The 25,485-nt window shown below is 40.2% G+C and overlaps 1 protein-coding gene across 1 annotated transcript in view; it reads left to right on the top strand.

Annotated features, from left to right (window-relative positions):
• The window catches only part of PTH2R (parathyroid hormone 2 receptor), a 1,009,699-nt gene extending 998,442 nt beyond the window's left edge, over nucleotides 1-11,257 (top strand). Inside the window, exon 13 of the mRNA XM_073633425.1 lies at nucleotides 9,598-11,257. Coding sequence (XP_073489526.1) covers nucleotides 9,598-9,999 — 402 coding nt within the window. The 3' untranslated portion in view covers nucleotides 10,000-11,257. The remainder of the gene's footprint in view (nucleotides 1-9,597) is intronic.
• The last annotated feature ends 14,228 nt before the right edge of the window (nucleotides 11,258-25,485 follow it).

The following is a 25,485-nucleotide window of genomic DNA, read 5'->3' as shown; positions in this document are numbered from 1 at the left end:
TGCAACAACTGCACTTTTCAAAGTGCACAGTCTTGTAGCCTTTAGTAAATCAACCCCTGCGTGTCCTTAAACTTGATTTATAATTTTACACCCCCCCTAAAATTTAACAATGTGCCATCAGAGGGGGTGAGCAATCTGATAAGTGGGCCTTTATATATTATTTTTAAAATAAGATTTCAATTAATGTTATACTGATGCTGGGCAATAATGTTTTTAGTGTAATGTGCTTGCAATGTTATGTTCAAAATTAATGATTTTTTTTTTCTTCTTTGATTCCCCAGTTTCCTAAAACGCCACAGGAATGGCAGACTGTGGCATCCCATTTTGCCACCCATTGTGACTTTCCCAACTGTGGAGGGGCTATAGATGGGAAACACGTCCACATTGTGCCACCACCCCATTTGGGGTCATACTATTTTAATTATAAGGGGTTCCATAGTATTGTCTTAATGGCGGTGGTGTCGGCACAATATGAATTTCTGTATGTTGACATGGGGAAGAATGGCCAGATGTCGGATGAAGGAGTCTTTGCCCAGATGGAGTTCTACCAGCGTCTCCAGAGTGGTGGCCTGGGATTGCCACCTGATGCCAATAACGTGGAAGGACTCGCCTTTGTCTTCATAGCAGATGAAGCCTTCTGTCTGAGGAAGCACCTCATGAGGCCATTCCCCCAAAGGAGCCTCACCCCGGAGAGGAGAGTTTTTAACTTTCTGCTGGCCAGAGCGAGAAGAGTTGTGGAGAATGCTTTTGGGATTCTGGCCAGCCGGTTCCGCCTGTTTCAGACAGCTATCCACATGGCAGAATACAAACTCAATCACATTGTTCTAGCGTGCTGCATCCTGCACAATTATTTAAACAAACATTCAACCAATTAAATGGTATCACTTGGGCCTAAGGCCGGACTTATCGACAATCCTCTGACGGGCCTGGATACTGGCCGTACTGGCTTGGCCCCCCAAAGTGCCCGTCAAGTTCGGGATCAATATGTTGATTTTTTTACGGGTAGGGGAGCCATTGCAATGCCACAGAATCTATAATTTTTTTAATTAAAAAATCAGGATCAGATAAAATCTTGAATTATATTTATTACTTGCCTTTCTTTTTGGCTTTCTCCTAGGTTATCCTAGAGCACTTGTAGTGCCAAGTGTATTTTCCTTTAGTAAATGTATTTAGAAATATGCAGGAATACATAGGTTACCTTACCATAAGCTGGCGTCAGACACTCACGTGGTGGGGGGGCCCATGTCGCCTACTTCCTCCACCTCTGCTTCATACACATCCTTGGGGGTGGCGCTGGTGCTTGCTTCTTCCACAACCAGATCACCTAAAATAGATGATAAAAAATGTATTTCAAAATATGCAGGCATACATAGATTACCGTAAGCTGGTGTGTCAGACACTCACGTGGTGAGGTGCACATGTCGCCTACTTCCTCCAACTCTACTTCGTACACATCCTCGTGGGTGGAGCTGGTCCTTGTTTCTTGCCCTTCCACAACCAGATTGCCTAAAATAGATGATAAAAAATGTATCTCGAAATATGCACCCATACATAGATTCCCGTAAGCTGGTGTGTCAGACACACACCTGGTGGGGTGCCCATGTTGCCCACTTCTCCTTCCTCAACATCCTCTGTGGGGCTTGGGCTGATTACCCAATTCGGGTGTTGCGGTGGGGGGTCACTGGGTTCAGCTTGTCTGAGTCTTTTCTCCCCTATGTGAATGAAACAAAAGCTATACTTAGCACACAGATATTTGAGTCCAGCAATAGTAATATGAAACATTGTAGTGAAGTGGTGTACAAATTGTCTGTTTGGGCAGAGTTCCTATATATATGTATATATATATATATATATATATATATATATATATATGGAACAATGCTTTCTACGATTGTTTAAAATGGTCTAAACTCGTACGTTAAAGAAAAGCACATGGAGCAGTATGCAAGGTAATAAACAGAATATGAACACACGACAAGTACTTACTTTTTTTAAACACTTTATGGATCCATCTGTACTGATCCAGCTCACAGAGTTTGAGGTTGGACCATCTTTTCCTAAGCTGATCTTTCGAGTGCCATACTCCAAAACGGAGATGTAAGGTCTTCACCACCTTCGCCATTATTTTGGCTTTGCGGAAATTAGGCCGGGCGTATGGTCCATACTTCCCATCATAGTCATTTTTTTGCAAAGTTGCCACCATTGCCACCATCTCTTGAAAGGCCATATTGGAGGCCTTAAATCTCCGCTTCCCGGATCGGGGCGTTCCGGGCTTTGGGCTTTTGTCACTACCTGAGGTAGTACACACCTGATGTGTCTCTGTCATTGTTTCTCCCACTACGCACCGTAGAGAGAAGATGTAGAGACTATTCGTTAAAAAAGAACGTCAGGGGCGGGCGACGCAGGCGGAGTTTCACGCATGCGCAGTGTATAAAAGGTTAGTACACAGGTGTCGTACGTACGTTCTGTGCATAGAGACCAGGGGGGTGGAGACTATTCATTAAAAAAAGAACGTCAGGGGCAGGCGACGCAGGCGGAGTTTCACGCATGCGCGGTGTATAAAAAGTTATTATGCATCGTGTCATTTGTACATTCTGTGCATAAAGGATAGAGGACCGTAACACCAGAAACGAAGGTAATTTTTTGGTAAACTTTGTAGCAAGCAGCCTATACTGCTTAAAGATTGATTAGGCCTATGTTGGAATAAGATGATGAGGGTTTAGCTGAAACATTAGTGTTTTTGTCTTGTGTCTTATCTTTTGCAGAAAACATGAATGCCAAATTTAAGGACCCATTATTTATGTCAGCATTTAATTGATAAGTACAGGGAGATGAGGAATCTGTGGGAGGTCAAACACCCTAAATATTACATCAAAACAGTAAGGAAGTCAACGCTGGAGAAACTTCTGGTATTTGTACTTTCATCCCAGAAGCATCCATGGAGATTTTGGAAAAGAAAATTGGGATCTTGCAAAATATGTATAGGAGGGAGCATAACAAGATCCATCTTTCCCTGAGATCAGGAGCATCAGCAGATGATGTATATATGTACCCAGGCTGTGGTACTACAAGAAACTACATTTTCTTGATGACCAGACTGAAGCCAGGGCATCACTTTCAACCCTTCCCTCCACCCTTCCATGCACCCTTCCCTCCACCCTTCCCTCCACCCCAGCAGAGGCTGATGAGGAACAAACTGGGTCTTCCATCCTTGGGGAACCGGATGTGACCATTTGGAGTCAGGTAAATTAATTTGAGACATATTTAGTGTCCTAATATTAATGATGTTAACTAGATGTTATAACTGATTATGGATTTTATCCAAAAAATGATGTATACATATCAATTGACAGTAGTGGCCAAAAATGTTTGTCACCTGCTTTAAAAAATGCTGGTGTCAGATTTCTATACTTTTAATATATGTATTAACATTGAATTTGCAAGTCATGAGAAGAAAATTGTGTGTCATTGATAAACCAAAAACTAAAACTATGTCCCTTTTTTATACACAGGATGAGGTCAGCCAGGAGGAAGTTGTGGAAAGTGGCAGGCAGGAGGAGGCCGGGCCCAGGGACACCCAGGAGGAGGCTGGGCCCAGTGTCATCCAGGAGGAGGCCAGGCACAGTGTCATCCAGAAGGAGGCCGAGCACAGTGTCAGCCAGGAGGTGGCCGGGCCAAGTGTCAGCCAGGAGGTGGCCAGGCCCAGTAGGAGCCTGACAGAATCTCAAGTGCCTCCTCTCCGCCTTCCTACAAAAAGTGCCAGGGAGATAAAGATAAAATAATTTTGACAATAATCATACAAAAAGATCTTGAAAAAAAAAATAAAAGATGACTCCAAAAAACAATTGTGTGAACATATGGTATATATAGTATGGAGATATGGCTTTTAAAACAAATACAATATAATTCATGAGATCAAGATAAATAATCCAGAAATCAGTTTGGGAGAACTCTGTGTGAATAGGAACAGCAAAACAACTTTGTTCTTCTAGCATTATAAAGAAGACAATTAATGCGCTGCATTCAACGATCACAGAATTTGCAGTATGAGGAATGTGCTACCTACAATATGAACACTAGTTTTACCAGACCGAGCGCTTCAGTTTCGTATTTGCTTCTGAGCATGTGTAGTTTTTTTGTCCGTCAGACTAGCATACAGACAAGTGGATTTCTGGGTCTGGTAGAGTTACGACGTAAACAACTGTGAAGCATGGTAAAGGAAATATCATATTTTAGGTTACGTTTCTACTTCAGGTCCTGGACAGCTCACAGTCATCAAGTTAACTATACATTTTGCATCATATCAAAGTGTGTTCAATGAGAATGTGTGGCCATTAGGGATGAGCTTGATGTTCGAATCGAACGTAAGTTCGACTCGAACATCGGGTGTTCGCCGAACATTATGGGGCGTTCGTGGGAAATTTGAGCGCAGCGGAATGCCCCATAATGCACTGCGCGATCGAAGTGCATTGTTGTATGATTGGCCAAAGCATGCACCTGACCTGCATGCTTTGGCCAATCACAGTGTGCTCTGCTGAGAGAACCATAATTGACCAATTATGTGGTCAATTGTGGTCAACTGCCTTTGGCTAATAATGGCTCAGGGGGACTAAGTCCATGCCCCACACTATATAAGGCTGCTTACATAGCACCGTGTGGACGGAGACAGTTTGAGCTAGATTAGGTAGGCAGGTCAGTTAGTGGCAGTGTATTTGATATATATAATGCAGGCTGTGTAGTTTATATAACACAGTGTATTGAAGTGGTTAAGGGGAATCCTGCTCCAAAATAAAAAATAGAATGGCGTGGGGGTCCCCCCAGTAATCCATATCAGACCCTTATCTGAGGTTGCAGCTTGGCAGGCCACAGGAAAAGGGGGGACGAGAGAGCGCCCCCCCTCCTGAACCGCACCAGGCCACATGCTCTCAACACGGGGAGGGTGCTTTGGGGTCCCCCCCAAAGTGCCTTGTCCCCATGTTGATGGGGACAAGGGCCTCATCCCCACAACCCTTGCATGGTGGTTGTGGGGGATTGTGGGCTAGGAGCTTATCAGAATCTGGAAGCCTGGTATGGTTCAGGAGGGGTGGGGGTTCTCTCTCGTCCCCCCCTCTTCCTGCAGCCTGCCAGGTTGCATTCTTGGATAAGAGTCTGGTATGGATTTTGGGGGGAACCCCACAACATTTTTTTTTAAATTTGGCATGGTGTTCCCCTTAATATCCATACCAGACCCGAAGTGCCTGGTAATGGACTGGGGGGGACCCACGCCATTTTTTTCAATGATTTTTTATGTATATTGCCGAGAAAGTTCCCCTCGGCGGATAAGGACCCCCCTCTACTGCGCAGGCGCAGCGCTTGCGCAGTAGGAACAACAAGGGAGCCGCCGAAAAGAGCCGAAGCTGAACACCTGAGTCAGCTGTACGCAGCGCCTGCGTGCAAATACTATTTTAATAAAAAACAGTTTGAAACACGCCCCTCGCGGTCTCGCTACACTCGCCACGCTTCAGGCACGGCCTCGCTGCGCTCAGCATATTATTATTCTAACTCTGTGTCCACTTGGATGGTGGGGCTTTAACATGGACATAGGGTAGAATGTAGTGTGCAGGCACCATGTACAGCTGACTCAGGTGTTCAGCTTCGGCTCTTTTCGGCGGCTCCCTTGTTGTTCCTACTGCGCAAGCGCTGCGCCTGCGCAGTAGAGTGGGGTCCTTATCCGCCGGGGGAACTTTCTCGGCAAGACACCGGGATCCGACAATACATTACAGCCACAAGCAATTTTGAATAACATATTTTGCTTTAGAAATGTAATTTTGCTGCAGTACTGTTATAAACATGGGAAAGAGGCGCTACTTTACAGGCAGACTAAGGGGACCCTCCAGGCACGATATTTAAAGGAATATTTAATTTTTATTGTTTCATTTTAAGCATTATTAAAATCACTGCTTCTAAAAAAACGTTTTAAAAACTTTTTTTGCATTGATACATGTCCCCTGGGGCAGTACTAGGGTCCCCAAACACTTTTTATGGCAATAACTTGCATATAAGCCTTTAAAATGAACACTTTTGATTTTTCACGTTCGTGTCCCATAGATTTTCCATGAGTGCGTGCAATTATAAAGCGTGACATGTTTGGTATCTTTTTACTCGGCGTAACATCATCTTTCACATTATACAAAAAATTGGGGTAACTTTACTGTTTGGATTTTTTTTAATTCATGAAAGTGTCCCTTTTCCCAAAAATTTGCGTTTAAAACACCGCTGCACAAATACCGTGTGATATAAAATATTGCAACAATCTCCATTTTATTCTCTAGATTCACTGCTAAAATATATATATATATATATATATATATATATATATAAAATGTTTGGGGGATCTAAGAAATTTTCTAGCAAAAAATACGGATTTTAACTTGTAAACACCAAATTTCAAAAATAGGCTTAGTCATGAAAGGGTTAAAGCTGAACTGTAAATCAGCATGGTAATGATCTGAAGCACACTAGAAATCCATCAAGGAATGGCTCAAAAAAGAAGACATAGCGGATTATGGATTGTCCTAGTCAAAAGCCCGAATTTAATTCCCATTGAACTTTTATGATCGCATTTTGAAACAGGCAATTTACTCCACAATAATGTTTCAGCTCAAAGAATTTTGCATGGAGAAGTGATCAAAGGTTTTAGACGTCAGAGGCTGGTGGGCAGTTATACAAAATTCAGACAAGAAATAATTTCTGCTAAAGAGGGAAATACCAACTTTTCATGCAGAGGGTGTACTTAATTTTTCCACAGTACACTATTACATCTATTCCATCTATTGATATTTTTAATATGTTTTTTCTATTGATATAAATGACTAAAAAAAGGCACATTTTTTTGTGTGCTTATTCACTGTAGGCACTGTTTGAATAACAGTTTGTTTGCCTATTCAACTATGTTCCATGGGGTGTACATAATTTTTCTGAATGTGACTGAATGTCAAACCATTCTATTCACATTTAATCACAAATTATTGATAAACCAATATGTATAAAAGTATTTTTCTTTCAAGTAGTATATCGCTACTAGGTAATTAAAAGTATGAAAATACGGTCTTCGTGATTTTGATAATAACTTGCATACAGAAAAAATATGCTTCTTTTAAGCTGTACTGGTGTTGCGAAAGCATATTACAGAATGAGGTTTTATGCAATGCTTAAATTATCATTCACATTACCGGGTATCATGTCAAAATGTCAAATGAGAATTGTAGGTGGATGTCTGAGTTGAGTTTGTTAAACTTTTCCAGACTTTTTTATTGTGTGGTTTCAATTCTTTTATCTGTTTACATTCTACATTAACAGGAATATATCTGTACAGTTCCAAATTATGTGACATGAATTATAGAAATAATTTTAAAAGGCTAAGCTGTGCTCCCTTCAATCATCCAATCTTCTGCAAAAAAAAAAAAAAAATCCTGCTATTTTTTTATGATTGGTTATTCATAGTTATTAGGGTTGTCCCGATACCGATACTAGTATCGGTATCGGCACCGATACCGAGCATTTGCCCGAGTACTTGTACTCGGGCAAATGCTCCCGATGCTTCCCCGATACCTAAAAGTCAGCTGTGATCGGCGCATGGGGGAGATACAAGCTTCTCCCCCAGCGGCTTTCAGCTGCTTTAGTGACACAGCGGTGATCGCTCACCGCTGACTGTCACTGCATTATCCTCCATGCCCCCTCCGTTCCTCTGTGTCTCTCCGCTGTCCCCCTCCGTTCTTCTCTCCTTTTCTGTCCCCCTCCGCTGTCCCCTCCGTTCCTCTTTCCTCCTCTGTGCCTCTCCGCTGTCCCCTCCGTTCCTCTTTCCTCCTCTGTGCCTCTCCGCTGTCCCCTCCGTTCCTCTTTCCTCCTCTGTGCCTCTCCGCTGTCCCCTCCGTTCCTCTTTATATATATATATATATATATATATATATATATATATACAGCTTTATTCAGCCTTTATTCTGCCTCGCTGTACAGCAATGGATCACTACTATAGTAATCTATTGTTGGCTAATTGCCAGCAAGAAGAAAAAAGGTAAAATAATTATAAAAAAAATATATACAATGGGTATAGAAAAGAATCACCCCCTTCAAAATAATCACATGTGTTACTCTGCAGTCTGAAATGAAGACGGACACAGTTTTTGTTTTATCTAGCTGTATTTTGTTTTATCCCAACTTATAACATCCAAGTGAATGATATAACACCAACATGTCAGAAAAAAAATTCTAATTCAAATTTTATACCAACTATATATATATATATACTGCATATCACCAGTGCAACTATTTAATAAACAGAGACAGATATTTTCCTAATCTACAATAATGCTTCCATCAGCATATGGAAAACATGGCTTTTCTTCAGCACACTAGCTAAACAAAGTACGATTGTATTTGGCATAAATAGCATAAAATAGTGTTTTACCAACGCAAGACTTTTACCAGACATTTTTGTTTGTTTCCAGGAGAGAGACAGATGCTCAGCAATTCAACAGCTCTAAAGCTTTATCTGATCCTTTGTCTCATTCCCAAACTGCTACAGTACTGCTACGTCCTCTGTGAAGTAACCTGCATATAAACCTTTCCTGATGATCCATTAAACCCCCTAGTGTCCCTTAACCAAAGGGTCCATAATCTAAATAAAACAAAATATAGTGCTTGTCCAGGACCAATCCCTGGCATGCTGTACAATATAACGTCTAAAAATGAATGAAAAAATTCTCTATTAAAATTCCCATGATTTGACCATGTCAAATTCCCAGGTTGCAATAATCATGTTGGATGATCTGGATGATAATTGATCACTCACTTTGCAAGCACCAACTGCTCACATAAGTAACTGCAATGTCATGTAAAAATTTTAAGAAACCTGTGAAAAAATCACCATTATGCTAATTTGTACCCTCATTTAACAGTTAATTAAACAGATGAACTGATAGCCAGGCTTCACAAATTTGTTGCACAATTGCAGCAAGTCCCCATTGCATGGCTTCAGATCAACTTTCTTTGCAAACATTCTGCAAGTTTGCTGCAAGTTCTGGTTCAGTTATGTTGTGAAACAGTCATCCCACCTCAGGTGTCATTTTGGCTGAATTTTCAGCTGTAGACTTGCAGAGCTCTTGCAGCAGACTCACCATTGCAACTTTGCGCTTGCTAGAAACTTGGTACGCAAATTTGCTACAAATTGTAAAAGTGTCAATTACAACTTGTGCTTTCAGTGCTCTGAAGGTGTACAACTTGCCAGTGAAAATGGGCAGCAAGTTAACAGACTTAAAATTCAACACTGCCACAAATTTGTGGCAATCTATCCTTACTTTTTGGGATGATGAAATTTTGTAGTTTAGCCTAGAAAGATATTGATCTTTTGCTATCTCTTTAGCTCACAGGAAGGGACACTGTATCTCAGGCAAGCTCATTAGGTACAGTATTTTCTGTACTTGTGGAAAAAAAATACAGCTTCCACTTATATGTCTTACATTTTTGTTTTTGGATTTATATGCACTTTGGGTCGTTTAAACTATATGCCTATAAATTATAACTAATAAGCTAAATATGTTCAATTTCTTACAAAATCAGGTACAGACAGAAATTAAGAAAACATGGACCAGATGGAATCTTGCTTTTGATTGGAAAAGCACAACACACTGTGGTAACTTCAGGTATGGCTCTGTCTTGACAAATATGACACACAGCACTAGCAGCCAATCGCATATGGTAACCAGCTCACGTATGGTGTTGATCTCCAGCAAAGTCAGTCGAAGTGTCAGCAAACAAGCCGATGGACATATAAATTTGCCAGGGTATGTTAGAAGTAATTCAGATCAAGACTGTTTACCACATTGGATCCAGGAAGAGGCCAATGAGGAGGACGAAAAGCAAGTTGATGATATATCCTTAAAAGAAACATTAAGGCCACGAAGGCTAATGAGTACAGAGGCAGATGTTAACAACAGAAATGAAATAGAAGAAACACTGTAATTAACTTTTACTGATGCTTCTTAGGGCAGCCAACAAAAAAACGGGTAGAAGATATACAATATTTTTCATAACAGGGAAATGTGCTTTTGTGGAAATCTTTTCAGCTTGATTTTGCAATGAAGATGCAATGAATAGCCTCAATTATAAGCACAATTAAAGTAAAATGACTGATTGTTCCTCTCTGACCATCATGGAGAAGAAAAAAGTAATTAAGTGTACCTATAACATTTTATGTAAAGTATAATATATTCAATTTAAAAAAAAAATGTCAAAATTAATTTTAGTGATGTTGATTTTAAGTTATGATCTTTTATTTTCAGTCTATTTTCAGTTTATTTTCAGTTCTTTAAATACTTTCTCACTCATTAAGGGACAAAGAATTTGTGTATTAAAGGACAATTGGGTTATACTGTATCCCACAGGAGGATTTGGAGAGTGGGAAATGTAAAAAAAACTGTGGCCAATCTGGTATAACCCCTATTGTTCTAGGAGAATGAATGTCTTTTTAACTATTTATTAGCAGTTTTCTCTTTTTCAAGATAATTATTTTCTTCAGTCAAGATTTTATCAATATGCTGATGAGCTGAGCTCTTTATGCAGCTTTCTAGATTGGCATAAAATAAGCAGTAGCTTTAGAGGCTACACCTGGACCATGCTGAACCGAAGATTACAGGTTCAGGTTAAAATGTGACCTTTAAATATTGGGTTCTTCTTTCCAGACCTCTATGTACTGTGTTAGCTGAAGAGTGCTTTCCAGGTATAGCCACTTGTGTCTCTTAATGAATAGGTCATGTAGCTTGATCATATGGAGCCACTATATTTATTGAATTCATTGAGTGTCATTATTAGCTTGTTTTTCAGTTGGTTTATACAGAAAGAGTTAACACACTGAAGAATTAACTACTGCATCACAAACTGGATTGGTGTACACATGAACTCTCTACTTCCACATTATCATTTCCCAATGATTGCTCCTATTCGAAAGAGACATACAGTCCCATCTTCATTAGTTCTTGCTGCTGCCTGCAGTGACCTGGGCACCTCTGGCAATTTAACCTCTACTGCTTTCAGCGGCTGGTTCATGAGTATCCAAGGTTTTTGTCTGATATTTTCATTTAAGTTGCCTCTGTTATTTAGTGCAATGTTTTGGATCTTATGTGCAAGGGAAGTAGCACTGCTTCATTAGGTCTCTCCAGCTCATGATCTACTTACAGTTCTGGGGTGACTTACAGTATTCCTTCTCAGGGACCTGACGCTGACAGCCTGGATTATTGTCCCCTGTTTGAGTCAATATACTCCTCAAAGTCTTTCTTAGCTCCTTCAGGTGTGGCCCTCTCTTCTGCTTTACCAATGAAGCAAATCTTTGCCTCTGTGCTTGTTTTTATAGGCCAAACTGCAACTATGATTGCTGACTCAGAAAGCAGAAGCTGTAAGTGTAATTATACACCGTCCCCTCCAGAATCATTGTCTGACATACCTACACCTATAGGGACCTCTGAGCCTCTGACAAAGAGTCTCACAATCCTTTATTGGATGAAATTGCCTCTGAAGAGCTGCAGACAGCTGCCATAACTCCCAGGCTTAAAAATGCTGCTTTGGTTCTTATTGATGCGGTGCATGACACTTTAAAATTGGGAGAACAGTTTGTAGCTTCTACAAGTGCTGTTACTAGACTGGGTTTCCTGAGAAGTCCAAAATGTATCAAAATGTTTCCAGTACAATCCTTATTTGAAGGAGTTCTGTATGGAGATTGGAAACCTCCTGACAAACTATTCACTCCTTCCACATGTTTTATAGACCAATACTCATTTGAGGAGATTTTCATCAAGAAGTGTTCCCACTGTGGATTCAGTGATATCCCACCTTAACTTACCATAACTATTGAGGACGCACTAGTGTTTAAGGATGACATTGATACACGTTTGGAATGGTTTTCAAATCATTATTTTCATTAGCAGGTCCTGGCTTGCAACCTGCCATAGCCACACTGTAAGTCTGTTTAAACCCTAGTGGAATAGACAAAATTAATGTCAAAGGATACAGATACTCTCATTACTGTTCTTTATTTGTAGAGCACTTAGAACTTATGCCTTCAGCCCTACATTATTGTATAGACAAATTGGTCCATAATGTCCACCTTATTTACCGAATGGATCTACTGTCAGTGAATATGAGGAGAACTCTTTGGCTGTTGCTCTGCAGAACATTAATGTAAAAAATGCTTGCTGCCCCTTTCTGAGGGTAAGAAGAGTTTCTTTCTTCACTCCTAGATGTCAATCTCCAAGGCCAGACAAAAGCCAGAGGCCCAGTTCAATGACAAGCCTTGATCCTCTAAATACCATAAGAAGTACAGGCCTGCAAATCGACAGCTTCTCCATAGAAAATATTTATTTAAGCATTACAACAATAACATCATCCAACAATCCTGATGCGTTTCGGCCTTAGGCCTTCATCAAAAGCAAAAAAAATGACATTAAAAACAAGTATATATAAGGAAAGCAGCCCTTGTGAGGTATGAAGGGCAAAATTCACTTAATTAAAAAAAACAACCCATTAAAGAGGTTGTAAACCCTTACAGACCACTTTTACCTAGAGGTAAGCCTAGATTAAGGCTTACATGTAGGTGCAAGAAATATCTCCTAAACCTACATGGTTTAGGAGATATTTCCAAAAGACAGGCACCGATGTCTATGACGCATGCGCCGTAGACAACGGCGTGCAGGCGCACTGAGTGTGCCATCTCTAACGGCGATCATGCTGTTAGTGGCACGCATGCGCAAGAGTGACATCATCGCGGCTCTGGCCAATCACAGCGCCAGAGCTGCGATACCCAGAAAGAAGATGGATGGAGAGGAGAATGGACAGCGGTGACATCGCAGGCTCCCTTGTCAGGTAAGTGACACATAATGGGCTACTATGCGATGCATAGTAGCCCATTGTGCTTTACCTTTGCAGGGAAACAAAGAGGAAGTAAACTCATCAGGGTTTACTTCCTCTTTAACTGGTTACAGGTGGAGATGACCAGACCTGGGCCAAACAAACACACACAAAAACAGGGGGTTTCAACAAAGAGCACAAAATGTTAACCATTACAGTCCCACTGATAGAACAGTGGAGGATTTTCAATAAAAAATCATTAATTGCTATACTTCAGAGCATTATTTCAAAAACAGGCTAACATCCATCCTATTGTTCATACCCAACGGCATTCTGGTATTTAACGTTGGAGCAGGGTGCGATGGGTATCCCCCCCTTTTGTAAACTGTTTAACATGTTCTAAACCAAAGATAGAAAAAGTATCAAGGTTACCTCCATGCACTGTCTTGAAATGCTTAGATACATTAGAAATATTTTTGGCATTTGGATTGACAGTGTCATTATAGTGTTCAGAGACCCTGATTCGTAGGTGGTGAATGGTGCAACCCTCATACTGTATCTGACAAGCACTACATTCCACTACATAAACCACTGATTTGAGTGTAGGTTTTGCCTGTGGAAAAAGAGGTGACAGTTTTGTTTTTTTCTGTGTCTTCTACAGTACATTGTGTACATGTGCTGTGTGCCACAAGGAAAAGATCCAGTGGTACTTAGCCATGTCCGTGGGGGATGATGTGGATGAAAAAGGCTAGGAGATAGGATAGATCCCAGTGTGGGAGCCCTTCTACTGGAAAAACTATAACCCTGTTGTAAAATGTCACACAATGTCTTATCCGCATATAGACTGGGAAGACACTTTTTTACAATTGCTACAATTTGATTATCATGTCTAGAGTAAATAGTAACAAAATGTATTTTATTTCTATTACAATGGGACTGTCTTTTCATACTAGGGCTCTCTGCATTTTTTAGCATGCTACCTCTATCCTCTATCCTTGATCCTGCCATTATCAATCAAATGTTTTTCGTATCCTCGCCTCTTTAGTCTTTCTGAGACTACAGTACATTCTTTCTCATAATCTTCATGATCAGAGCAGTTCCTTTTTGCTCACACAAACTCCCCCACTGGTAATGCATGTATGGTATAAAAGGGGTGACAACTAGCAAGCAAATGTGAATTGCCAGTACATTGCTTTCTGAAGGTTTTTGTGATTACCCTGCCACTGTCGATGTGTCCTGTAAGTGTTATATCCAAATTATCAATTCTGACAGAGTGAAAGTGATGACTGAACTCCATATTCAAATGGTTGCTATTAACCACTTGCCAACCGCCGCACGCCAATGTACATCCAAACTTTGGCGGCGGATATTGTTGTTATGGCAGCAGCTAGCTGCCATAACCCCAGTATCCCCGTTTTCATGCGGCGGTCTGCTTTAAGATAAAAGTGGTCTCTGCGGCGGATTCGCTGCAAGATCACTTTTATCGGTGGCGGGAGAGGGCCCCCCCCCTACCGCCGTGATCCAGTGCCCTCTACCGTGTACCGGAGCCATCGGTAGCGGTAGAGGCGATCGCGTCCTTCTCCGTGCTGTGCCTGGAGACGAGTGAGGCTAAGATGGTGCCCACTAGTCTCCATGACGCTGATGGGCGGAAGCGACATTAAAACGTCACTTCCGCCCATACGTCTTAAAGGCACATTTTTTTCAATGTCATTTTTTTAAATGACTTTTTTTAATTTTTTTTTTTATTGCATTTTAGTGTAAATATGAGATCTGAGGTCTTTTTGACCCCAGATCTCATATTTAAGAGGTCCTGCCATGCTTTTTTCTATTACAAGGGATGTTTACATTCCTTGTAATAGGAATAAAAGTGACACATTTTTTTTTAAACTGTGTAAAAATAAATAAAATCATGTAAAATAAATAATAAAAATAAAAAAAAATGTAAAATCCCCCGTCCCGTCGAGCTCGCGCGCAGAAGCGAACGCATATGTGAGTAGTGCCCCATATGAAAACGGTGGTCAAACCACACATGTGAGGTATCGCCGCGACTGGTAGAGTGAGAGCAATAATTCTAGCCCTAGACCTCCTCTGTAACACAAAACATGCAACCTGTAGAATCTTTTAAATGTCGCCTATGGAGATTTTTGAGGGTAAAAGTTTGACACCATTCCACGAGCGGGCACAATTTTGAAGCATGACATGTTGGGTATCAATTTACTTGGCGTAACATTATATTTCACAATATAAAAAAAATTGGGCTAACTTTACTGTTGTCTTATTTTTGTATTAAAAAAAGTGAATTTTTTACCAAACAAAGTGCGCTTATAAGACCGCTGCGCAAATATGGTGCAAAAAAAAGTATTGTATGACTGCCATTTTATTCTCTATGGTGTTAGAAAAAAAAATATATGAAGTTTGGGGGTTCTAAGTAATTTTCTAGCAAAAAACCTGTTTTAAACATGTAAACACCTAAAATCCAAAAGGAGGCTGGTCCTTAAGTGGTTAAGATACTGAATAAAAGAATCTATCATAGAGACCGGGCCAATCCACACCAAGGCCAGGTCATCTATGTAGCGACAGCACCAGTCAATATACTCTCTGAAAGGATTATTATGTGTGAAGAGAAAGATCTCTTCCCACCACCCCATATATAAATTTGGCAATGAGTTGCTGGCCTGTACTTTCTATAGATCTTTTGTGAGCTTAATTAGCCATAGCACCTACTACTCTACACACCAACTGTACTATATAGCAGTTGAGCTTGGGTGAGTTTTTCTCTTTCTAAATACCATAAACCTGCAGACAAATCCTCTTTTATTTGAAGAGATTCCCTCCCCTCCCCCCCCCTTTCCAAGGTGTGGGGGCATCTGTTGGCCTTTTGAAGACACCTATTTATACCTGAATAAAATATGCTGTTTCCAGGTGCTGCACGCTGGACTTGATCTCTCTGCTTCTCCCCCACTTCATCTTGTCCACTCTGCTTGCATCTCTGCACAGACTAGCAGCCCTTCATGAAGCTCTTGCAGATCTTTTGAACCAAGGTGGTATTACCATTTTTTTCCAACAGTGGAAATATTTCAGGGTTTTTACTCCAACCTTTTCACTGTTCCCAGATCAAAAGGAGTCATCCATCCCACTTTGAAACGGAAGGATTTAAATGTCTGTCATACCCTCCCTCCATCAGGAAGTCTGCTCTGTGGACATCAAGGATGTGTACATACATGTCCCATTTTTTAAGGAAAACAATATGGTTACCTCTGTTTTACTTTGGTTTTGTGGATTTAATGGTTGCTCTGTCTTACTTTTCTATAGCTTTACAATGCTCTCAAGGTAAAAACATTGTAGGATATTTCTACAATCCCCTATGGAGGGAACAGTTGCTGCAAAGCAACCAGCAATGTGATCTCAACAGTACAGATCTAAAAAGGTTAAAGGCTAAAAGGAGCCTGAAAAGTATTGCACCAACAATCAGCAGATCATGTGTGCAATGTTAGGCTCCTGCACTTTCACCTTCAAGCTTCCTGCCCATACCTCTGTATGGACTTTCAGTTTGAAAGCTGGAGTGAGTGTGAATGTACTACGAGTGTGCTTATCATCATGCTCACAGTTCATTCAGATGTGACTTGTAGTTTATTCATTCACAGATCCGCCCACACAACCACGCTGATTTGAATAGTGATAGCGGGTGTGGGAGAGAAGAACCCGCGCCCACTGTTGTGGGGAAGGGGGGTGCTGAATATGTTACATGGTACACTCTAAATACAGGTATACCATGTTCAATAGGTGAACTTATCCTTTCAATTACTGTCCTGTACCTTCAAAAATAAGTGTTGGAACCCACCTCTTGAAATATTTTAGTCGAGTCCTAGACATGGCCCAAGCCAGAATTGTCCTATGTCATGAAAAACTGATTCCCCACTTCCAAGCTTGGACTCTACAGTTCAGGAGCTGGCAGTGTGATTGTGCATGAGAGTTATAGGCTTGATGGTAGCCTCCTTTAGGACAGTTCCATTTGCTCAGTTCCCCTTCAGACTGCTATAACACAGCTTTTGGCCATCACAGGACAAATTGGTTTACTTTCTATTTACTCTCTAGACAAACCTATTCTCTGTGCTCTGGAGCTGGAGAAAACCTGATTCCTCCTTTCTTGGAAGGTCTTACCTATAGATGCCAGCCTGAATGACTGGGGAGTTGTCCTAGATATCCCAATCTAGGAAGTTTCCTAGACACAATGTGCAGGGGACTTGATAGGGAGATAAGAGGAATCTTATCTCCCTATCAACGTTCTAGAGCTCCAAGAGATTTGGTTATCCTTGCAATGCTTGACACTTTGGCTGGAGGGCCATCTTATTAGGATTCAGTCAGACAACATTACAGTAATGGTGTAAATCAACTCAGTGAGGAATTAGAAGTATACCTGCAGCAATAAAGATATTTTTTATTTTTACCCTGGGCAGAACTCCATGTTCCAGCTTAGTCCGCTGTTTACATTCCAGGCATGGGAAATTGGCAGGCAAACTACATCAGTTTGCAGCACCTAGACTTGGTAGTATGATCTCTATATCCAGATGTATTTCAGGATTTGTGTCACACATGTGAGGAACACAAGAACCTGACCTCCTGGCCTTCAGGTTCAACAAAACACTGGACAGGTTTGTCCTTGTATGCAGAGATCCTTTGGTGAAACTCCTTACTCATCTACCTCAGATGATCAAGATGGAGGGCATTCCAGTGATCTCCGTAGTTCAAAACTGGCCATATGGATGGGGTACTCTAATCTGATCAAACTTCCAGATCGACTGGATCTTATATCTCAAATCATATTTAACCACCCTTCTTCATTGCGGATGACTTTAACAGCATTGCAGTTGAAGCCCAGATCTTGAGAGACAGAGACCTTTCAGAATTGGAATTTCCTATGCTTTTTTAGGGCCTACCACTGAACATGAAAAGCATGCTTTGCCTGGTGCAAGAAAATAAGTTTTCATGCCAAGAAATACTCTATGGAAGGAATCCTGGTCTTTCTGCATCAGGCCCTGATCCAAATTTTGCCTTGATTACCAGAAAAGGGCAGATTTTGGGCCCTGGCAAGTTTATTCAAAAGACCACTTGCCTCCTTTTTATTGATTACGACTTTTGTACAGGATGTCTCCCATATACCCCCTATTGTACAACCACCTGTGACTCTGTGGGACTTGAATCTGATTCTATTTACACTTCAAATGCTGCCTTTTTGAAACCGCTTAACTCACAACGTTGTGTTCCTTATTTCCCATAATCTCTGTGAGGCATACTGGTGGTTTTGTAAAAAAAACCCCTATCTGATTTTACAACATGTACAAAGGGATAACGGGATTAATAAACTATTCTGAATCTGAATTCATCTTTCTTCTTCAGGAGGTTTCAGCTTTTCATCTCAGTTAGACATTATTTCATCTCTCTGTCTGGCTCCAATACATCAAAAAGGCATTTCCCTTCTCTGCCTGGATGTAGTTAATGCTGTGCAGGTTTACCTCTCAGCCACAGATTTCATTAGAAAGATTGACTCCCTTTTTTTACATTCCTGATTGTCCCTATGAAGGGGAACAAGTGTCTTTTCACCATTTCTTGTTGCCTCAGACAGATCATTGTACAATCTTAAGGTCTTAAGGAGAAGGTTCCATCTCCTGCCATGGTGCACTCTGGGAGTGCTTCTTGAGCTTTTTGGCATCAGGCTTCTGTTTACCAGATTTGCAAGTCTGCCACCTGTTTTTCAGATTTTTGCTGTGGGCCTGTTATTTGTTACTGTTGCCCATCACTTGCTTTTGGACATCCAAATTGTCTCTAAATGACTGAATCCTTTGTTCCCTAATGGATGAGAAAAAAATGGGATTTTCATTGGAGTTCATTTGGAGATATAGGCTTCTTCCTTTTGTGTTTGCGATCCTACTCCTAGGACTGATTTTCTTCAAAAGTGAAGCATGCTAGTAGTGGGAAGGCTATACAAGGCTGGCCACTATGCTTTTTGTTTGCCAGTATCGATGGGCTTGGAAGTGTTCTATAAGGGGATATGGACACTGGCAAATAAAAATGGGCTCAGGCGTGATCAGATCAAATCCACCAGAAAGCAGTCACTGCACACTGCCAACCATAGGCAGTGAGGCATTTCCCGACCGGCAGCTGCACATACACACACTGCCTATGATTGGCGGAGTGCAGTGCTGGCTTCTTGGTGGGTTTGATCCGAACACGCCCAAGCCCATTTTTATTTGCCAGTGTCCATATACCCTTGTAAACAGCAGTGCAGCAGCTGTCTACAATCCTTCTGTAGGTAGCAGCACTTGTCTCTGAAAAACTGAATCCTGTGTCTTAATAAACTCCAAAAAATGCTGTAGATTTTACGGTATGTTTCATTAAAACATTTGTAATTTTATTTTGTAAATGCAAGTAGTGTAAGTACCTGAATTTGACTTGGCATCACGCTCTTACAAACACTGTACAATAGAGCTCAGATTTGGGTAAGAGGAAGAAGTAAAAGAAGCCAATAAGTGCTGCAGTGCAGGGAGCATGCTAATATGAGAAGAGAACAGAAAGACAGAGAGATGCATGGCTTCTCCTTTCACTGTCCAGTCATAGGGTGGGTAAAAGATCTGTAGGTGTTACTGTAGGTGTTACAGCAACAGTAAACAATTAGGTCTCCTTCCTGGCTGGACCAGTCTATGTAGATCTCAAAACAGGATAGACAGAAATACTAATCTATTTGCAGATAAGGCAGCTTGCTTATATGAATTTAGTTTGCATATTCAGTTATTTGTTCAGAGTTTAGTTTAAACCTAACCTATGAAATATTGATCACACGTAAACGATTATGTTGCTAGGAAAATTTTTCCTTAAATAATAGCTGCTCAGGATAAAAATAAACAGGGAACAAGAGTAAACAGGAGTTGATGAACACAAGTACTCTTATCTGCTCCTTATGATGCTTAATAGAAACATGCCCTTTTAAAATGTCTGTGCTAACCTCAATGTCACATATGTTATCATAGCTTATCATTTTAACCTCTGGGAAACTATAATAGTCTGCATAAGTGTTTTTAAATTCATTTAAATATTTCACCATATCACATCATTAGGAAGCATACAGGACATTGAAAAAAACTGAGTAGTATTTTTTTTTTCTATTGCTTTATCAGTTTGAACTATTTAAATGCCAAAACCTTGTGGCTATAAGTTGGGATCACTGATCTGTTCCTCACAGACTGATGGCTCATGGTGGCCAAAAAAATCGTTAGAAAATCTGTCATTTGGACAGTTCATTCATTTATCATCAAGTTAATGGGCACAAATCGAAAATCGGTTGTGATGTTTTTAAGCCGAAAAATTAAAGGAAAAGTTTGGAAAACTTTGGCCGAATGGACGATAAATTGAAAGGTTAATGTGTTTCTTGCACGAACAGTTTGCACTAGGCATATGTGACAAAACGAACAAAAAACAAATTCATTTATGTCCGTTGAACGATTTATCGATCAAAATCCAGTGATTACATGATGGCAAAATAGTTTGCTCTCATGACCATTGTGTTTGTTTTTCGAAAACTTGTTTGAACAATTTTTTGACAGGTGTACAGTATGGCTAGCATAATTGTATGGCTTATCAATCTACTATAGACCCTAGCAGCCTATTATAATACTGCTCACTACATCAGCATCTTGCATACCTCCCAACCTTTTGAGATGGGAATAAGGGACACCTATCAGCAAAAGTATGCAGGCATAGGACACACCCCCTTGCCACGCCCCCTTAAAGGAGAATTGTACAAAAAAATACAAGATTGTTATTACAAATCCAGAATGACTTCAAGGTTATTTCAGTTCATTATGTCCTTGGAAGTTAGGCACAATTCCTGCAGTTCTTTGATACGATCAGGGGAAGATCCAGCTTATACAGACTAGAAAAAGAGAGCAAACTGGATGCAGGAAATTGATTAAAACTTGGTAATTTTAATAGAAATGTAAACAATTTCACATATAATATATATATATATATATATATATATATATATATATATATATATATATATATAGTAAATAATCTTCAGGATTTGAACCATTCACAGAGTCAAAATGTCTGGAAGACCCAGTGGAACCAATTTATCATTGGGCTGTCAGTTGGAAAACAGGCACTACTGTACTAGACCCATGGTGGTCACAGCAGTATATATTACAAGGGGGACACAGGAGGATACATTATGGAGGAGCACAGCAGGGTACATTACATGGTGGGCACATGAGCTTAAATTACATGGTGGGCAGAAGAGGGCACATTACATGGTGGGTACAGGAGGGTACATTACATGGGGGATTAACAGAGTACATTACATGGGGTGCACAGCAGGGCACATAACACGGTGGGCACAGGAGGGTTAATTATATGAGGAGCACAGCAGGGCACATAACACGATGGGCACGGGAGAGTTAATTATATGGGGAGCACAGCAGGCACATAACACGGTGAGCACAGGAGGGTACATTACATGAGGGAGCAGGGTAGGTTACATAGGGGGCACAGCAGGGCACATTACATGGTGGCTACGGGAGGGTACATTAGATGGGGGTTGAGCAGAGCACATTACATAGTGGGCACAGGAGTGTACATTAGGGTACAGTCGGTCCTCCAGGTAAATCATTGCACACACACACTACCCCCGTCAGTCTGTCACAGTGTGTACAATGCCCCTCCCTCCTCCCTAAATTTACAGATCTCAGACATCAGATAGTTCTCAGCTGCCTTTCTCCTAGGCTCCCGGAGGTTAAGATGACATCATTGCCTAGCACCCTAGTAAAGCCAAACCTGCCCCAGACAGCTGCATACAGACTCAGCTGTGGAGATAAGGACGGGGACTGTGGATTCGTGCCAGTTTACAGGTTACTATCATATGTGCTTATGATCTCCCTATAATATTGGGGTCCAACTGTGGAAGTGAGGGTCCATCTATTAGAGCACTTGCTGGTGGAGGAGATCGCAGGGTAGAGTGTGCAGGACAGTGAAGGATCATTTCATTGTTTATATTTGGATGAATATGAAGTGGATGTTTATCACTGCAAATACAGTATCACTATGGGGGCATTTTTTGTGTTGACTAAATTCATGCATTTATTGTTTTTCAGAAGGTTACTCAGAAGATACTGGGGTTGATTTACTAAAACTGGAGAGTGTAAAGTTTGGTGCAGCTCTGCATAGAAACCAGTTTCCAGTTTTTTTTTTTTTTTTTTTTGTTACTCAAAGCTTAACTACTTCAATACAGGGCACTTACACCCCCTTCTTGCCCAGGCCATTTTTCAGCTTTCAGCGCTGTCACACTTTGAATGACAATTGCACAGTCATGCTAAACTGTAACCACGTGACATTTTTATCATTTTCTTCACATAATTAATTTGACATGTCAAATGCACTAATGTGAACCAGGGCTAAAACATTATTTATCTGCCAGTAAATACCTTGTACAGCCCACTTCCTGTTTCTTGTCTGGAAAAAAGGCTAGGCTTATGACATCACGCACAGCTTTCTCTTTTACTCTAGTGAGAGTTTGCCAGGAAGGGAAGGGGGATGACTCATAAGAGGGCCAATGAGAGTTGCAGGGCTGCAGAGCTGGAGGTGTGCCTCTGTGTGTCTGTGTAAATCCAGGAAGTGAACAGGCAGCAGCTTCAGCTGCCCACAGTTAAAATTATTGCAGCCAGACTCAGTGGAGGGAGATTTCTGCATCATATTTGGCAAGTACAGAATCACAGTATATATAGAATAATATGCAAAGTGGTTGGAGGGAAGCTTCAGAATGGCAAAGATGTTTTTTTTTACAAATTATGTGAGAAGACTGCAGTTCCTGTTTAAGTTGCCTATTATTTAGAAGTGATTTGGTTTGCTGCACTAGAGTGCTGCACTAGTATTTCATTTACACATTTAATCTATAATTTGTGTGAATATAAAATACACAGTTATATGACTTTTAAGACCTGCAGTTTACAGATTTAAATCCTGGGGTTTTTTTTGTAAATTTTCTCTATAGATTATTAATTTGGTTATAGAGTGCAGATCAGTGATCTCATTTTCAGAAGATGAAGATCAATATGGGATGAAATAGGACAACAACATTAGTAGGAACATAGTTCAAAGGTGGCAAAAGGTGAGTTTGTGACACAAGTAAAAATAAATGCAGGATAAAATTATGTGGTAAAAGTCATAAAGGCTAAACCATTCACATTTGAGACTTTAAAAGCAACAATGAAATTCTTTATTTATTTTTCCTTTTAAAACTGCAATTGATGTTTTTTTAAATATCAACAACAAAGGAGCTAGATTACATGTTACACATATCAATTATGTTGGGCTTGTTTTATAACACAGTACAGAATGTTAATAAAAGTGCTAACTTAAAGCGGAAGTAAACCCATCCATAAAACAGTTACCTTTCCGGCACGTGCCGGAAATGTAACACTCCCATTGGTAGTGCTCTCAACCAAACTGTCAAACCATCCAATGGCTGGTGTCATAATGGATCACATGTGCAGCATCATGGCAGTTGTAGATCAAACAGAGGCCAAGATGGCAGCTTCCTTGGCTGAAAACGATAGGAGGGTTTACTTCCACTTTAATTACCCACAGCAATCAACTGGTCTGACTGGTCTGACCAGTCCCATATATTGTACAGTATTGTGTAGTATAAAGAACTGTCTATTGGCAATTTACATTATTATTATGATTATTATGCCCCTGTGGTATTACATCATGTATAAAAGAAATAAAAAAAGGTATATGCTACTATTGTCTCTAAAATTGCTATAATTGCTGTTTTATGCTGCTAATGTTGCTTCCTACATCACTTAAAGATGAACTCTGGAAATGTTAAAAAAAAAAAAAAATCCTTGCACATTAAAGCCTAACTCCAGATTTGCTATGGTGTTAAATAGTTTGGTTGGGTCAACATATAACATTAGCTATATACAATATGCAGTACTGTGTTCCAGCAGCAGTATGGAGACTTCTGTCTGCTCAGTCATAGGAAGCCTTATATTTTTGGGAGGGAATACAAAGCTTACTCAGATTGACTGAGGTTGAGAGGTGGGGGTGGTGACAATCTCCACCCCAACCATTCAGAGGAACCCTTGTTTTAATTGATAAAATACACAGCTTCCTGTAAATGACTAAGCAGTCCTCAGCCCGACTCAAATTTGAATGGGACGTGAAGTACCCCTACCACTGCTGGAACACATGGGGTATATACTGTATGTAGGTGATCCTGTGTACAGTTTAAACACGTGCTGACAGCAGCTGCATATATTAGTGACAGAAATAATGATAGCAAAGCTGGAGTTAGGATTTAATTCTAGGTGTAGAGAAGCAAGGTGTATTATCTACGTTATTCCTCACTCCAGCAGATCTCCTGTCCTCTTCTCTTCTTTCTGATGATCCGAGTTGTGGGCAGGCCCTCACCATCCTGACTTTGGGTCTTGCATTGGACATTATGATGTCAGTGTGCCCGTCGAAGTGGAAACAATTATTAAACCTTATTCCTCTACCCCTTGGCTTAACAAATGTGGGGGACCCCACTTATAGGGTACTTTTTCTGCCAGGAGTAAGGCTTTAATTTTTTATCTATCTAATATTACTATTATTATTATTATTATTATTGCATTTTGTAAACAAAATTGTACATTTGCAGGTTTGATTATATTAAAATACAAAAGTGAGCATGAATTAGAAAATATAATTTCTTAAAGTTTTATTTATTTGTTGTTCATTTTGGATATAGTGTGGAAGTTTTAAAACACCCCCCCCCCCCCCTTTTATCTCTATCCTTACTGGAGAGTATTTGTTCTGGTGACCATTATCACTGAGAGAGAAAATAATAGAGATTCCAAAACGGTATATTTGTCTCCAAAACTAGAACAAAGAGGAAGTCTTACAAGGGGTGCCTCTTGGCAGATGATCTGGATGATGACTGATACAATGGGATCTACCTTCACTTTGGTGACACTTTCTCCCACTTCTGTTACACCTTCTGGACAAGGGAAAAAAAATATTCCCAATGTGATAACAAAGAGGGGTTTTAAGCATTCTCTACTCTTTAGACACTCTAAATATTGAAAAATATTTTATAATAGAATTATATGTCAACCACACACATGCTTGAGCAATGTCTCTGTCTGTTTTGTAGCCACATAGCAATATGTCTAAGAAGAATGACATAGCCTGCATGCAAGCATGTGCCTCAAATTTCATTCAATTATTTTTTACATTTTAAAAATATAGAGTTAGTCAACATGGCCCAAAATACCATTAAATGTTTAGAAAAATAAATACAGTAGTTCATTCAGTAATGATTAGAAAACTCACCATGTTATTTAAATGTAGGTGCACTAACATATTGATATTTATTACCTTTCTTTAATTGATCAATGTGGGTTGATTTTATTTACATGCCTCATCTTTAAATTACAAGAACATAAAGCAGGGTGAAAAGGAGTGAACCTAAAACTTCGATGCCAACTAAAAAAAAGCATCTGTGTTCACATTTGTAATTTATTTCATGTTTGTTGCATGTTTGTTTTTTAGGGTGCAGTTATTATGCTTTAT

This window comes from Aquarana catesbeiana, linkage group LG06 (assembly GCF_042186555.1).
Source record: "Aquarana catesbeiana isolate 2022-GZ linkage group LG06, ASM4218655v1, whole genome shotgun sequence".
Lineage (NCBI taxonomy): Eukaryota > Metazoa > Chordata > Amphibia > Anura > Ranidae > Aquarana > Aquarana catesbeiana.
This window is presented reverse-complemented; position numbering and strand designations above follow the sequence as displayed.